This window comes from Larimichthys crocea, chromosome XXIV (genome assembly GCF_000972845.2).
Source record: "Larimichthys crocea isolate SSNF chromosome XXIV, L_crocea_2.0, whole genome shotgun sequence".
Taxonomy (NCBI): Eukaryota; Metazoa; Chordata; class Actinopteri; family Sciaenidae; genus Larimichthys; species Larimichthys crocea.
The window spans coordinates 18,867,665-18,884,302 of NC_040034.1; the positions used below are offsets into that span (position 1 = coordinate 18,867,665).

Sequence of the window (16,638 nt, forward strand, 5' to 3'; positions counted from 1 at the left end):
TTCACAGTCCACTGAGGAAGAACCCTTGCTGATCCCCTGACTTTTGTGGCTTTAAATTAAACAAAATTGAATGGACTACCATGAAATTTGCTTCACATGTCCATGCCCCTTTTTGGTTTATGACGAAGTACTTTAAAATCTTCCCATCACTACTATTACTACTAAACACTACTTAGTGTTTAGTTTTGATGAGCAAATTTTAGCGTGCTAACACACTTCATTGGAGGTGGAGAACATTTTAGATAATGAATAGCATGCTAGTATGCTGATGTTAGCTCATAGTCTTTTTGTACTCGGCTGTAGACACTTCTGTTTCTATAAATAATATTTGACTTTAGATGCACACTGGAAGAAATTACTTAAAACTTACATAAAAATGAAGTTTGTGTGTAGTTATACTTAAATAAACAAGACCCAAAGCACATTTTTAGCTACATAGTTTCAGTGCCCTTGCACAGCACATTAATTCAGAATGGCAATAACTAAAAGTTAAAGGGTCCGCCTTTAGTTTTTGTTTGTTTGTTTCACTGATGCAATATGACTTGTGACAGCTCTTTGCTGTCTTCTGGGATGAGATGAGTCTGAATCATTCCACAAAAAGGCTCTCTCCCCTGAACAGCGCCTTTGGTCTGACCAAATTGAGGGATGGTCCACTGCAGCCCTTACAGAGCTGGCCCCATGTTCTTCATCTGGCCCCTCTCACCTTGCTGTTGGTTCTCATCTGTCTGTTTACTCTGCCCAGTCCAAAGGAAGCATCCTATAAATCACCTTTAAAGATGAGAACGGGACTTGACAGCAACAAACTGGAGCAAAACAATCTTTTCCCAAACCCCACATCCACCCCAGCACCGCATCTCCCGTGCCTGTTCCCATCTGTCCCCGTATCGTCAGCGGCGGTAGCCGTGAGCGCTACTGTGAGACTGAGAGCAGTTCTTGTTTACTGACGCAGACTTTATTGATGTGAGCTGATTGCATCGTGCAACACTTTTGGACGCCACGCATCCCGCTGTCTTTCGCTGCCTTCCCTTCTACTCATTGTGCCTTTACCCCTAATGCATCTGCCACTACACAGCAGACTGCATGCTACTCAGCAGAGCTGCAGCTATTGTTGTGCACATACTATGATATAGATACTATAGTTTCAATTTCTTATTAATGACCTTTTTTTTAATTTATTTTTTGCAATCCATGTTACATAATTACAATAAAACCCTTGCTGTTATTTAGTTGTTTCTTAATTAAACATGATGGTCATTAGATTATACGCAGAAAAAATGTTCAGTGAAGGAATTTCTTTTTTCCACCCACTCAGCCATGTTTTTCTCAAACCAACCTGTCAGTTTGATTTTGTGATCAGCAGGCCAAAGTGTGTGTAATTTATTAATAAGCCTGATCACGTTTTAGGCTGCCTTGCTGCAAACTGGTTGCACCGTGCCTCTGTCTATCATGTATGGTGGTTAGATTTGCTCTCACCACAGCGGGCAGCGATTATAACAAATGGATGAGTTCAAACCAGCTGTAAAACATTTGATTAACACTGCCGAGCCTGTCGGGAGAGAGAGAGAGAGAGCCCAGAATGGTCCTTGATGTGGAATTGCACTAATGACAGTGCCTGAGAAGTAGCCATGCTCTAGGAAAAACATCACAGAATGAGAAATTAGAGCCTTGAAGAGACAGACGAGTTTTGTAGCGAGAAGCTCCGGGTGGCCTCTGCATCCATCTCACACATGATTTGATTGGTGCTCCCAGTCATCAGCTCAGCCTCATGGTGCAGCTGTTGAAGCTAATGTGGCATGAAACAAAACAGATGTTTCTTCTGGTGTCTTTCCTCTTCTCTCCATCTCCTTTGATATTTTTGGGACTGGCACACTTGTTGTGTACACATAGACGTGTATGATCCCCAGGTTTTTACTATTAGGATTTAACTTTGACAGTTTGAAAGTACAAAACTTGTCAAAGTTCTGCAACATGGATAGTTTAGTTTTATATGGATAAGTGACTACCTGAAGACAAATCTAGATCAGTGTGCTTCAAACAAAGTGCTTGTCAGATTGTTGGACAGCATCAGAGTCTTCCTCCCCCCACACCAGTGCTGCATCCAGTAGTTTTTGCACCTTTCAAAAGTTGACAATTGACAAGTTGGCCCACTTGACACTTTTGTAATTTGATAAAAATAGAAGTTTGACAGTTCCATGAGTCGGGCGTCAAAAACTCTGTAGCCTTTTAAATGCATTGACGTCCTACAAACTAGTTCATTCCAGACATGCCCTAGTTTTAACTCTAATAATCCCAAGCATGCAGCTATGTTAATGAGTCCCAGCTTCATCACAATGTTGTTTTCCTCTATAGATAGTGCTTTTACTGAGTAACATTACCGACCTGACTTTGTCTTTCTCAGGACACAGCACTGGACCCTGGAGAGGATGTGGCTCTTCTCTCAGTGAGCTTTGAGGATGCTGAGGCTACCCAAGTCTTCCCTAAACTCTACCTTTCCCCCAGCATTGAACAGTAAGTATATCACATCTACAAATGTAGCATTTCCATTGAAATCACCTTTATTTTATAATGAGGCCAATGGTTGTGTCCCTTTGTCCATGAAATCAGTTTTTAATTAACATGCAGTAGCATTGCCCTGAAGTACTGCCAGAAAAAGTCACAGATTTATTGTCTTTAAATCCGACACATTCCTGCAGTATGAAGGGAGACTGAAACGGTCTTCAGGTTTGTTCCAGGAATTCACTCGCAAAGACAAGATTTACCTTTAGAACCACAGGGAGGGGCAGATGAAGGTCAGCCAAGGGTGATGAGGGGCCCACTCACTCTGCTTCTGATTTCGAGGATGCAAAATGTGGTTGACGGATTAGTGCAGAGTGTGCTGTGAATCTAGCAACATATTATGTCATTGTGAATAATTCCACATCTTAGCGTCTGGACTCATCAGTCGGTTCCTCAAAAACAACAAAGGAAGAACAAAAAAAATGAGATGGATGACACACAGCGTCTGAGCTAGGGATGGCTGGATGTCTACAGACATCTGGGGTGTTAACAGTACAGAAACGGTGTGTGTGTGTGTGTGTGCGTGTGTGCGTGTGTGTGTGTGTGTGCGCGTGCGCGTGCAAACAGGCTTGTGTGGAGTGTTTCCTGTGAGTCTGTGGGCACCGTGTGAGTGGGTACTTCAGCAGCGTACATACTCTCTTTGTTCAAATCCATTTTTCGTCTTTCCTAGATTTAGTGTGCATGTATGCGTTTGTGTGCATTTGTCAGTTTACATTTGGGTGTGTGTGTGTGTGCGCAGATGGGTGTGTCTGTTAGGATGCATGCATATTTGTGGGTTTTTATAACCCACAAATATATATCACAGATGTGTCTGTGTGTATGTGTCACCAGTATTTGAATAGGCTTTTCTCTCAACACAAAGTCTTTGTAGGTGTGGATGTAGATAAGTGTGTGTGTGTGTGTGTGTGTGTGTGTGTGTCCGTGCACGTGTGTGTGTGTGTGTGTGTGTGTGTGTGTGTGTGTGTGTGTCTGTTTGAGCCAGGTATGGGCCCACTCTGACTTCAGGGCCTCACGGTCTGGGCTTTCGTGCTCGGAATAATCTCAGGCTGATGTTTATTTACAAGCACACGCCCCGTCGCACCAGGTTAAGAGACCTCTGCTCCCACTTCACCACCACCACTCTTTCGAGCTCCCTCTCTCTCTCTCTCTTTTTTCCCCCTCTCGTCCTCTTGTCTCACCATGTTCCTTTCTCATCCTCATCTCCAGTGCTCCTCTGTGACACCTGTAGTTAGACCTTTGCTCCACTTGTTTTAATTTTTTCTTTGGCAATAATAAAAACCTTCCTCCGCACCTCCTCTCCAGTATATAGAAATGAACTGTGACAGGACCTTATACCCATGCACCAACTGCAACCAAATACCCTAATTACACCACACAAAACAAAGGTCTCCTATCTAATCTTTGTCCTACATAATCCTCATGTTTTTTCCTTGCTGTGCATGTGTACTTAGCAGTAATATCAGAGAGACTGCTCTCTCTCTTTTCACGACACAATTCTCCTAACTTTCATAAGAGAAACACCTTCTGTTTATCTTTTTACTATAAGCACTGAATAAAAAGATACTTGAGGATTTTGATTTTATATTTTTGCTGTCTGTTCCGCACATGCACGGTTTTCTGCATAGAAAATCCACTTGGCTTTCACCAGGAGCACTGTTAAGGCAGAATACCCCTGGGTTTAGATATGCATGTTCATTACATATGTCTACGGAGCTGTGTGTGTTTGTGTGTTTGCGAGGGAGATTGACCTTACCACAGTTCCAGACCAGACTGAAGCTGTTGAAGTGGTGTCGGAGGCTCTCCTCCTCTGCCAGTTGCGTGAGGAGAAGAGACAGAAGGAGGCTAAAGGCAGTGGAGTGGAGAGCAGGAAGTGGGGAAGCTATGGCACAGTGGATGGAGAGGGGTTGCTGGCGGGCGGGCGGGCGGGCAGGCGAGGGGGGAGAGTAGATAAAGGAGGAGAAGCTATAAAACAAATCCTCCTCATCTAAATCCTCTCAGAAACATCTCAGAATGCAGAGGCTTAACAGAGTGCCACACTGAGCCAAGCTCTCATTTACCACCCCTCTCCTGCTTAATGTTTCCTCTTTTGTCTGGAGATATTTGCACATATTCACATCAAGGCTGTATATGGATATGCTCTGCTACATGCTTTTGTGCACCTTTTTTGTTAGCTATGTGGGAGTGTGTTAATTCATGACCCAGGGCAAAAAAAAAAATGTATGTCTTCTGCAGCATCGTTTGAAGACAAACAATCGCATGTGTGTGCGAGATCACGCACGAGCGCATATGTATTGTATTTATTGTGGATGCAACTTAATTTAGCATGCGTATGTGTGCAAGGCTTTTGCTTTGTGTGTGTGTGTGTGTGTGTGTGTGTGTGTGTGTGTGTGTGTGTGTGTGTGTGTGTGTGTGTGTGTGAGCAGATCTGTTACCCTGTTAGTTTTCCTTCATGTCCTTGCTGACCCTTGTTAGTCTTTGGTCTTGTGTAGCTGCTTGTTGTCTCTGCATTGGCTCCAGTGAAGAGGAAAACTCATTTGTTGCAGCGCTCCTGCACATGTCTCTGTTTTTCAGAGCGAGCATTTTGATAGACAGCGACATTCAGGAGCTTGTGCGTTAACCCGAGCGACCACAAATGTTCACAATATCCTATAATGCCAAAATAAAATTCACATCAAAACAGCTTTGGGAATTGTTTAAATCAGTTCTAATTTTATGAAATGTTGAGTGGAGCAGCTGTGGACAGCTACAGAAATTGGCTCCACTTTGATTTTGGCACCGCTGGATTTCCGTGTTGGTACAGGCTGTCATATCAACTACATCTATTCAGTGTCAGAATGTTCTTTATTGTGTGTCTGTAATCTTTCTGTCATTCCAGCTTTTAATCAATCATCTTTTTATTTTTTAGATGTCTACGCATTCACCCTCCATCTGTCCACACATCCACTTTTCCTTTTCTCACATCCTTATCCCTGTGCTGATTATACTGCACGGCTCTTTACAGTTTTAAACCAACCATTCCTTCCCTTATGTTCCACTCGCACTATAAGCTTATTTTTAGACTTAACATTTAGTTTCCTGTTTTTTTTTCTTTTTTCTTTTTTTCCTTTTTTTGCAGTTATTAGCTAGTCTGCCAAATCGTGGGTGACCTACACTTAATACTGCGCCTGAATGCATCCTATCATATACGCAGCAGCTGCTCTGTTCAAGTGCGTTTTTGCTACACCTCCTGTGTTCAAAATCATCTGCTGATGAGAAATAAGATGCAAGACTTGTTTCTGTTTTGTCACATTTCTGATCAACGACCACCCCGCCCATGCACGGTGACTAACCCGTTATGTTTTCTATGAATGTTGCAGAATAAAAATAAAAAAAAACAACTGTAGATATGAAGCAGCAGGATATTCTGTTTACATTAGCAGTAACTGGATATAGCTCTGACATAGTGTAAAGAGAGTGAACAGGACACGGCGAGGCTATTAGCTGTGAGATAAAATTACCCTGGATTACACGCTGTATCGTTTTCGTGTCAATCCCACATGCATAGGTAGACAATCTGAATCCAGAATGGCAGACCCTGCCACTACCACTGTAACTACTATATAGAGAGATTTATTGGCTATTGCTGAACAATGGCATAAATGATAACAAAACTAGTATTAGATTTCATAAAAATATTTAAACTTTGAACTTAACTTTAACCCTTTAACCGAGTGCAGAAGCTGTGGACAACCACAGACAACATTTGAGCTCTGGTACTGCTGGATTTCAGTCTTATGTCTTATCATCAGATACATCTATTCCCATCTACATATTTCCTTTTTGTCATATAATTTCTGATCATTTTGTCTGTCCTTCCATCCCTCGCTCCTTTATGCTTCACTGCTGCCTTGTCTGTCTCACTTTTTTTTTTTTTCCAAATTCACTTCTTCCAGTTTTTAACTCCGGTGTCCTCGGTCATATCTCCAAACCCCCCCACCACATACCCCATACCCCTCCTGTTTTTCACATGTCTGCCGCCTGTCTCTTTTCTCTCCATCTCTCTCCGTTTTTCTATCACTCTCTCTCCTCTGCTGATCCCTCTGGCTGATCCTCAAAGGGAACCGAGAGAGTGAGTGGGACTTAAAAGAGAGAGAAGAGCTGTGCTCTACCCAGCAAGGTCGTCCCTCGCTCGACTGAAACGCAGCGAGGAGAGAGAGAAAAGAAGAAGAAAAACAACACACGGGAGAGGAGAGCTTTTCCCTCTCTCTCCTTTTCTCTTTCCTCCACCTCTCTACTCTTCTCTTTCATCACTCCTGAGTTGTTTGATATCTCACTTTTACTCTTCTTCAGCAGAGGCTCGGATCTAAGAGCTCTGAACGCAAACTCGTAAGCCCCCTGAGCTACAGTGTTATACCTCTATTTCTATTCCCTCTTCCTCTCTCTTTCTTACTCTCTATCTGTTACGTTTTCCTCCCCTGTCTTCAAACGGATGATCACTGTAATGTTTTCTGCCTTACAGAGCGGCAAGGGGGAAGAAAAAGATGTTGAAATACCCTGACAGACACCCACATTTTTACCATTAATGTGTATGTAGACGGTTGCATCGGCCCTGTCTTTGATGGGACTGTGCATCCGTAGTCTCTTCTTTATCTGAAGAAATTATTGATTATGAGAAGTCAAATAACCGTTATTCTGTATATACTGTTATATAATGTTTTATGGGCTGCCTAGGCACAGAGTTGCTGCAATGATTTTCCCTCTCTGCACATTTAATCTTGCGGTTAAGTGTTAAATAGATGTAGACATTTGGTGAAAGTATAAGTTGTTTGCTTTGGAGGCGTCTTTGGCTGAAATTTGTTGTCAAGCCAAATGATTTCTTGCAACAACTAGTGTTGCAGTGGAGGTTGTGCTACGATCAGGCCAAAAACAATAGTTATGAGAGAGGGCAGTAGTCTGGTCACTAGTATCAAGTGTGTTGGGAGTGTGTTGCCTTAGATTTATATACCTAAAGAGACAAGTCCAATTAAAGCTTTCTGTCGGATTGGGCAGAGAATTTCAGAAGATGCAGATCAAACACATCCGTCCCTGGGGAATTTTCTGACATAAATCTCACACGAGGAATCAAACTAACATAGATGGTATGCTTCTATGGCTTCAGGAAACCCTGTCTTTACTTCCGTTTTTTTATCATTTCACTGAGCTGTAAAGAGAGCTTTTTATTCATAGTAAGATGCCAAAAAACATTAACATTCATTATATGAATCCACCCAATATTCACTTTTAGGGGTGAGAAGGAGATTTCTATAGAGATTTTATATATACATGCATACAAATATAATGATCTTAATTGATAATTATTGATATATTAAGGAAAGGTTGTGACTCCTGGCATGAAGCCATCAGCTAGAGCGAAGATGACGGTCTATTGACACTTGTACAGTGTTGTTACATTGTTCCATTTACAATATTTGGCAGAGCACTGACACCGGTTTTGCAGAGAGCTCATAAATTCGACAACAGTTGCCATTAAGTTACTCACGGAATTAACGTTAATTAGCGACAGCTGACATGACCTGCTGTCTGAGACGTTTGTCACTTTGTCCGGTGAAAGTGATGGTTTGTGGCGGCTAAAAATGAGAAGCTGCAACCTGAATGTTTTGTACACTGCTCTTTGCTAATGAGAGAGCCCAGACAACGGATTCGTTACTGTCGGAGCTCAGCGGATTTTTGCCTACGCTGGTGTCAGAGCACAGTCAATCACTGGTGCAGTCAAATCATTTTTCACATTCACACACTCTTAATTTTCACTCTCGCATGCAGTGAAATATTGCACTGTAGAACCCAGCTGTCATTAAGCCGAGCGGCGCTGCAACGCGGGCAGACTGAGGTGGACAGGACAGCAGAATACAGTAAAGAGAGGATCAGATGTATGGGTTTTATTTTAGACGATCCAGATCCATTAAAATATGTCTAGGTACTGATTAGGATCAGCTCAGGACATCTCTACATATCTTTTCTTATTTTACGCGTACGCTTTGTTGTTGTTGTTGCTGCAGCAATGAAATACTCATTAGTATGGCTTACTGAGCTCTTATTTGTATTAGTCTGAGTGAGTAATGAGATTCATTTGAGGTTCATTGCTGCTTGCAAATGAAATGTCAGTGTTTAATTCAGATTCAGCTCTTGAACCTTCAGCAACCAAACATCTGCACAATCCTTTTTTCTCTCTCTCTTTACCTGATTGCTTTTGTGTCTCCTTCGACCATTTTGCAACCAGACTCATCGCTCTTTTCATTTTCACTTCTGCTTCTCGTTTACCTGATTGTACCGTGCCCATGAGATGAGTTGGATACATCTCTCCTTCCCCCAGAAAACCTGCTGCATTGCATAAAAGAATCGAGTGGGCACCGTCTCTGCCCCCAAACCAGATTTAGGAGCCCAGAAAAATCAACACAGAGAGACAGTTTTAGGCTGCAGTGCACTTATGTTTGTGTATCTGCATTTGCCTTTAGGTGTCTGTGTGTGTGTGTACGTGCCTGCCTGCCTGCTGATGCGTGTGTGTGTGCATGTGCCTGTGTGGGTGTACAGTTTGTGTGTGTCCCTTCTTCAGGGTCTGTAGAGGTGTTTTATAGCCTTTGAAAATCTTTGCATTTCGATCAGATATTTTTCAAGGTTTTGTGAGCGTCTTGTCACAGGCAGAAATTGTCAGTCTGATAAAATAAATTCACCAGTAACCCGGCAAACCCACTCAACAGTCTGAGATGTAAGCACAGACACTTTTTCCTCCTTCTTGTCTGAACACTTCTGCATTATGGGTGTTTATCTATACATCTCAGTGAGGTAAGGATGCTTCGCTATTGTAAGTAGGTTTTCGTCTCTCTCTCTCTCTCTCTCTCTCTCTCTCTCTCTCTCGCTTCCATCTCTCCTCTCTAATATATATATATATATATATATATATATTAATATAAGATATTATATATATATATATATATATATATTTTAATAAAATAGTATATAAGATATAATATATATAGGCCACATTAAACCCTTCGTGGTTACTACACAGTATGTGTTTATGCTAAATATGTTCACCAAAAATGAGACATTATTAAAAGTAGTGGCTGATGAAATGCAGGCATACAGTATTAATAATAACAAAGTCACATTAAATAAACACAATTGTAAAAAATTGTTTCAAGTTGTATCGACTTTTTAAATCACAAAGAAATATCCGTGACTGAATTAGCAACGATCAAAACAAGTAAAAACGTTACAGAACTCAGCAAAGTCAGCAGCAGCTTAAGCAAACAACCCCACAGCCGCCAGTCCAGTTCTGATTTAGATGTTGCAACGTTCTGATGCACAATTTTAGCCCTGCTAATGTTAAAGCGGTAAGAGGAAGCACGAAGAAATATGAAATCTCTAATGTGAAATGAGCAAAATTTGCAGATGTTTTGTGTTTGTCATTGCTCATAGTAAGAATGTGATGGAACACACTGTTGTCACTGTCACTGGTGGCTCAAACTGCATCAGCCAGCTCACCTGCAGCACGCGTTTCAAATTCATCAGCAACATATATTTTGTTTTAAAGGATTAGTAAACCAGCGAATCCATTAGCTGCCCCTGCGCTGCCAGACGCATCAACAGCCGCCAGTTGACAGGGCGATAGTTTGCAGCGGGAAAATGCTCCCCAGCCTCATCAAATACTAGCGAGTGTGTGTAATAGCTGCAGCCTGAGGCTCTTATTAATCTGGTTTTATCTAAATGGATGATGAATAGTTAATCTGAGTAAAATTCGGCACTGTTATGCCAGGATGGTCACCTCATAACAGAAAGGTTACTGACTCCTATTGCCATAGGCCAAAGGCGCCTCGTCCACTCACAGTGGAAGAATAGGATGTTATTTAGTCCAAACAGTCAACGAGCGGAGTCATATGTGGGCATCCGAGGAACCCCCAGGCTTTAGGAAATGAAGAAGGCAATCAAAATGGAAATGTTGCTTCTTTGAAACTACATTTGAATCTCCAAACAGTTCTGCTTGGCCTTATCTTTCACTTTGCTAATGAATCATGTCTGTCCTCTCTCCAACTGAGCCTTTATCTGCTCTCACACTGTCTCTTTCTCACACACACACACACACACACACACACACACACACACAGCAACCAACACACAAATAAACAAACTGAGCTTCATAACCATCCACCTGAGTCACACAGGATAATCTCTGGTTGATGAAGTCACAGGCAGCCCTGTCACTGTACGGTGCGTGTGTGTGTTTACATGCACATGCATGTACCACAGTCTACTGTAAATATGTCATACAGTAGGTTGCATTGCTCAGAGGGGTTGTGTTAGGCAGCATGTCGGCATGATGACTCCAGTATGTGTGGGTAGTGTTGAGAGCCGTGTCACCAGCGGAGACAGAAGCGGGGACTCTTCAGGGTGCCACTTGGAAAGTAAAACACCGTTATGTCTAGATTCTGAGCCCACCCACAGGAAACTCAATTTTAAACAATTTAAACTCATACTGAAAACGGCTTATTAATAAAGATATCATATCACTTTAGGAACATTTTACCTGTTATATTTTGAGATAAGATTAAGATCTTGATGTATTTTAAGTATCAGACATACAGATTTAGGCTCTCTCAAGCCTTTTTTTAACCTCGGCACCTACAGCATCACTTTGGTCAGTGTTCCCTCAGCCCACAGTCTGGTTAAAGGGGAACTCCAGTGATTCTATACATAAAGAATAGTTTCCAAGTCGCAGAGAGTACTACTCAGCCTTTGAAAACATTGTATAATATAGTCTTATAAAATAACCCTCATGATGTCACCAGGGTTGGGCTCAGAGGCTAGAATTTGTAGAAACCTGCATTACAAACAGAGGGTGTGGAGTTAGAAAGACCCAGGCAGACAGGGAGTGTCTAATAAAAAGATGCTCATAATTGCATTATGGTTAACCTACGATCCAGCATTTATTGTTAGCTTAAGATTAGGGACTAATACAGACCCATTAAATTAGATTTTTCTTTTTGCCCGCCCAACTTTTATGTAAATGGTTCATAGCCCAAAAATGTTTTTCTGTTGAGGTTGTTTGGTCTGTTCAAGGTGGAAGTAACATTAAAAAAAAAAGAGTTTCAAACTTGAATTTGTAAGATAGGACATTTACCGAAATTTTTATCGGTCTTTACAAAATCTTTTGCTGCCTTGACCTCCTTGAGGAGTGGCTAGCTGCTTCACATCAGCCTGACAATTGTAAAACAGAACATATTCAGCTTTAGTTTACTGGAACTGAACACAAAAAAGGAAAGTGAAATACCAGCCTGCATTGAAATCTCACTTGAAAACTACTTTTTTCCCCTCTTATTTTTTTTAAAATTATTATTGCAGTGTTCTTTATGTCAGATCTTTATACATGTTCTGCCGTAGCCCGAAATCTTTGTGCCATTGCGATGTTTTGAATGTTGGTTTTAAGCCCTAATTGCTCTCTTGCTGCAATGCATTGCACTTTTAGCTCCAAATGTTGTTCTATTTAAATTCATGCAGTGAGTTTTTACTGGTCATGAAAGTTCAAATTTAATAATGATGGCTCCATACGACCTACATAAAGAAACAAGACCATTAGCAAGGTATTTCTGTATGGTTTTTCTTAATGCCTGCCACCTGGTCAGATTTACCTTGAAATGAATGAAACAAAGCAGTGGAAACACTACTGTTTTTTTCCACAGGGGCTGTCAGAATCGTCACAAAATGAAAGTCCCTTTGCTTCAAATATTTAAATTTAGTCAAATAAAATTCATTCTCCAGGAGTGAATGGATGGAAATAAACTGAGTAGGTGTTAAGTTGGTCTAGATGTATAAGGGAAATATTTGGACCCTAAAACTCAGCAACTTTTTGGAATTCTTCAAATAGTCAAGTTTTAGTTAAACACTTAACATTTGCATCAAACTAGCAAAAGATGCCTTTGTCTAATCACCCTCCGTTTAATGAAGCGTTCCACAGGCAAAACCACTGAAATCCAAAATGCATCACATTTGTTCACATGCCTGCCATCGACACAAACGAATGACGAACAGATACGCACACCATCTATTTTGTGCCTCTGTCCGCATTTCCATCTGAATGATATGGAGCTATTCTTAGGTATGTGGGAGGATAGATAGGGCATCATTTAGATTTTCATTTTCAAAGGCTTTTCTCCTCGTTGCTGCAAGTCATTTTCAATTGACCATTTGTTGGTGCACGGCAAAATGCACAGGCTAATGCTAATTATGTGCACAAAGCCTAGTGTAAATGGTGGCTTTGGAGTTCTGGAGAAAAGGATTTTGACAATGAAAATGGCTTTTCGACAGTTTGCACGGCTCCTCTGTGAATAAGACCATATTAATATTCAGTTGAGCTTCATTTGGCAAAAAGACTAAACTTACACCAGCGATCTGAAGCCAAAACTTATTTGGAAATGTGTGGATATGTGCTGTCCTTATCTTTATTTAATTTCAGTGAAGTCAGTAAAAACTCACATATTTAACACATTCTTTTCTAGAATTAATTTGTTATTTTACTCCTCACCTCACCGCAGACCATTTGTGTGATTACAGTCATGAGTATGAGTCCAGTCACTGCTGACCTTCATGACCCCTGCGAACACATCATTTTCCCATATATCTGTGGTTTTTGGTTATGACAGTAAGGCAGTGCATGGTGCTGTGCTCCACCTTCCTCCCTGATACTCCCACTACATTTCTTTGGAATTTCCAACATTGTGTAATTCTCAGGACTGAGGAAAATATTTCCATTACCGTGAGAGAAAAAGGCGGATTCTTTGTGGCTGTGTATGGATGATGCAGAGCTGTAGACTTGAGACTCAAGTCAGACTCGAATTGACTTGAGCCTTAAAGAAAGGCTGAGGAGACTTGACCCGGTGACCAGTAATTATTGGCAAATGCTCTACTGAATGTAGTTGTGTCTTTTGGAGATCGGCCAAACTGTTAGAAATAAATAATACCATAACCAGCGTGTGTCTCCATAATATAATACTTGAGTTGCAGCTGCAGGCACCAGAATGAAACAAAGCAAACTCTAAATTCAGATTAAAGAAATTAACCTTCACATAACAATCAGAGTTTGTTATGTTATCAGACCAGCAGGGAAACAAAGAAATATGGAAAATAACATTTTTGTCATGTTGTACATTCAACTGGAGCTCATTGGCCATAATTCTAACAGATTAACAGTTAAGGCACTGAAACCCTGAAATGCTTCAATAACCAAAAAATATCAGTAAGACTCTGACCTGTTCATGCACCTGCTGTGTGAGAAATGTTCAAAATATAGAATAGAAGTTAAATAAATGAATATATATTTTGTATAATTGCTCCTACATTTTAATAATAAATTATCTTAACTACTGAAAGCCGGATTGAAATCACTGTAACCTACCTGCCACCAGTGTGTGCAGTTCATGCGTCTTCATAGCCAGGGCACTTCACTTCATAATCCCGAGAGTGTGATCTGACTATTAAAACTGAAGTTGAACCTTTTTAATTATGATTTGCCTGTCAAGTTTTTTTTGTTCATCGTGGCACAAGCCTGTATGCATGTCATCTAATCTTTGTAAAGTCAGAGTCTGATGTTACCTTCTGTCCTGACATTTAACATTAAAGTCATGCCTTTGGGTCATTGGTTCAGCTCTGCTATCATCTCGAATCACGCTTTACAGTACGATGTATAAATATTAATACGATGATTAAAAAAAAAGAAAGTTGTCTGAACATTAAAATAAATGTGAATTAGTTCTAATGTTAAACTTAGTGTGAGTCAGTTACAAAAAAAACAAAATTAAGTTCAGTCAAAAACTGTTTCTTTATCGTCATACAAGCTTCTAGTTAATCTTGATTTGCAGTTATGCAAATCTTTTTCACAAGTAAAAGTTTCAAGTTTGATCCCTCATGCAATACTCTACCCAATTTTAATAGCTTTCACTGAATAGTTAGTCAGCACTGATCCTCGAATGATTGTGACTAACAAGATCTGATCTGTTTTCTGATCAAACTGAGGAGCAGTGATGTATGAAAACAGACTCAGACTTTAGTTTTTTACCCAATTACTTTCACTTTGAGTGTTTTCGCTTAAAGTTATTTATCTCTTTGATTCACCAGCTTTCTTGCTACGACCAATCCCTCTCCCATTTCACTCTCTAGCTCACTCAAACGCCGCTGGCTCTTCAAGTTTCTCCAAGAGTTGATTCTTTTGGTTTTCCCTGCGGCCTCCAACACGTGTGTCTAAGCTAACTCACCCATTCACATGAATGGGCATGAGTAGCACTTTTGCCACAACGCCTTATTTGATGTGAATCTAGCCTTGGACATTAATTGCCCAGTTTCCATTTATTTTTTTGGCGTGAGATTTGTCTTTAATTGATCAGTAAAACTTGCTATCTGACTTGCAAGTCACGTCTTGAGGCGTGACGTGGTTCAAAAGGCTCAACAACAGCTCAGGGATGATGCGATGGAATTGACAGGATCATGACCGTGCTCTGTGGACTCACTGTTGTTGTTTCACGTTGAGATACATTTATTACATTTTTAAAAATCATAGACTTCCTGAACAACTAGAGAAGAAGCCCTTGGGGCTTGATGCCAACATATATGATTTTTGACATTTGACACTATGTTACATGATGTAGGCTATCCACATGCATCATGCATGCTTAACCTGATCCACTTTGGCATTGCTTTTAATGACATAACAGCATTTGTAAATGCCCTGTGACTTTCCTGCTGCCATAATGAAGAATGAAATAAAAATAGAAAGCAGCAGAAGAAATCCTGCTCTATGTGTCTTAAAATGAGCATTAAAAGCCAATAAGCGCTTCCTTAAGACCTTTAACCCATCCTCAGGGTATTCCCTCTCTTCCCCTTTTTACCCAAGATGAGAAAAAAAATGAGGGAGTGACTACTTCGCTTGGTTAGTCATTGGGGAGCTGCAGCAGCAGATTTCCTGATTAAACGAGCATGCACTAATCACTAATGGAGCTGTGCTGCAGGACTGAATCAGGAGAACGTCAAAAGAATAAATGAACGAGCGAAGGGGAATGAAGAGAACGCCACAGGCATTAAAGAGTCCTTTATTTTTTTAATTCACACAAATGGTCCCAAATAATTTTACAACACTGGTGTAACTTTCTGGTCTGTGTTATCTAAATGTATTTACAGGCTAACTGTTGACTTTTTTCTACTCAATCAGTGCTCTAGGAGGCTCATCAGCACTTCATATCCCAGCATTCCCCAGTGGAGGATGCCTAATCGACTACGTTCCTCAAGTGTGCCAGTTACTCACCAACAAGGTAAATGTGTTTGGTATAACTCATTTTACTTGTACACAGTGTGGTTAGTTTTGCATTGTGTGTTTGTGAGAAAAATTCCTTATTTTTAATATATGTATGTGTGTGTGTGTGTGTGTGTCATTTATTGTATAGTTTTATATTTTAGTGCTGCAAAGTATGTGTCCACTGAGCGCGTGCATGTCTTAATGTTTTTATGCACATTCATGCACGTTGTCTGGCATCTGCCGACGTGGGCGTGCTGGCCGAGCTCCATAGGCCGTCTGAGCGCTCCTTGGCCTCTGCAGGTTGACAGGTAGATATGCTGCGTAGATGCAATGTAATTCCATTTGCCTCAGGGGAACTGCCCATCCCTCGCAATCACATACACATAACGCACACACAGATCCCTTCCATCTCTTCTTATTCACCTGGACTCTGACCGGTGTACTCAGAGTGTCTGGAACACTTGCGTCCCCGGTTGACCCCCACGTCTATGGGTATTTAAGTCCAGTGGTAGTGTCAGAACCTCTCCCTCCACCTCCATGAAAGAGTCGCAGAGGCCACAGCCCTGCTATTCTACACTATTTTAAAGAATAAGCATACCTTTCTTTAGAATCTAGCTTTCAAGATTATTCTGTGACTTCTCGCTTTGCTGCAGCCCACACAACAGAGCCATGAACTATAAAAAAAAAACAGCATTGGCTTTAGTAGCCTAAATACCATGGTGTGTTGTTGCACATTTGAAATTCAAACTGTCCTTTGTGTGTGTGTG

The 16,638-nt window shown here is 40.9% G+C and overlaps 1 protein-coding gene across 2 annotated transcripts in view; it reads left to right on the top strand.

The window, feature by feature from the left end:
- babam2 (BRISC and BRCA1 A complex member 2) overlaps positions 1 to 16,638 on the top strand; it is a 70,341-nt gene that overhangs the window by 45,428 nt on the left and 8,275 nt on the right. For both annotated transcript variants that reach the window (XM_010736383.3, XM_010736384.3), the window contains exons 7-8: positions 2,399 to 2,508; positions 15,788 to 15,887. In XM_010736383.3, coding sequence (XP_010734685.1) covers positions 2,399 to 2,508; positions 15,788 to 15,887 — 210 coding nt within the window. The remainder of the gene's footprint in view (positions 1 to 2,398; positions 2,509 to 15,787; positions 15,888 to 16,638) is intronic.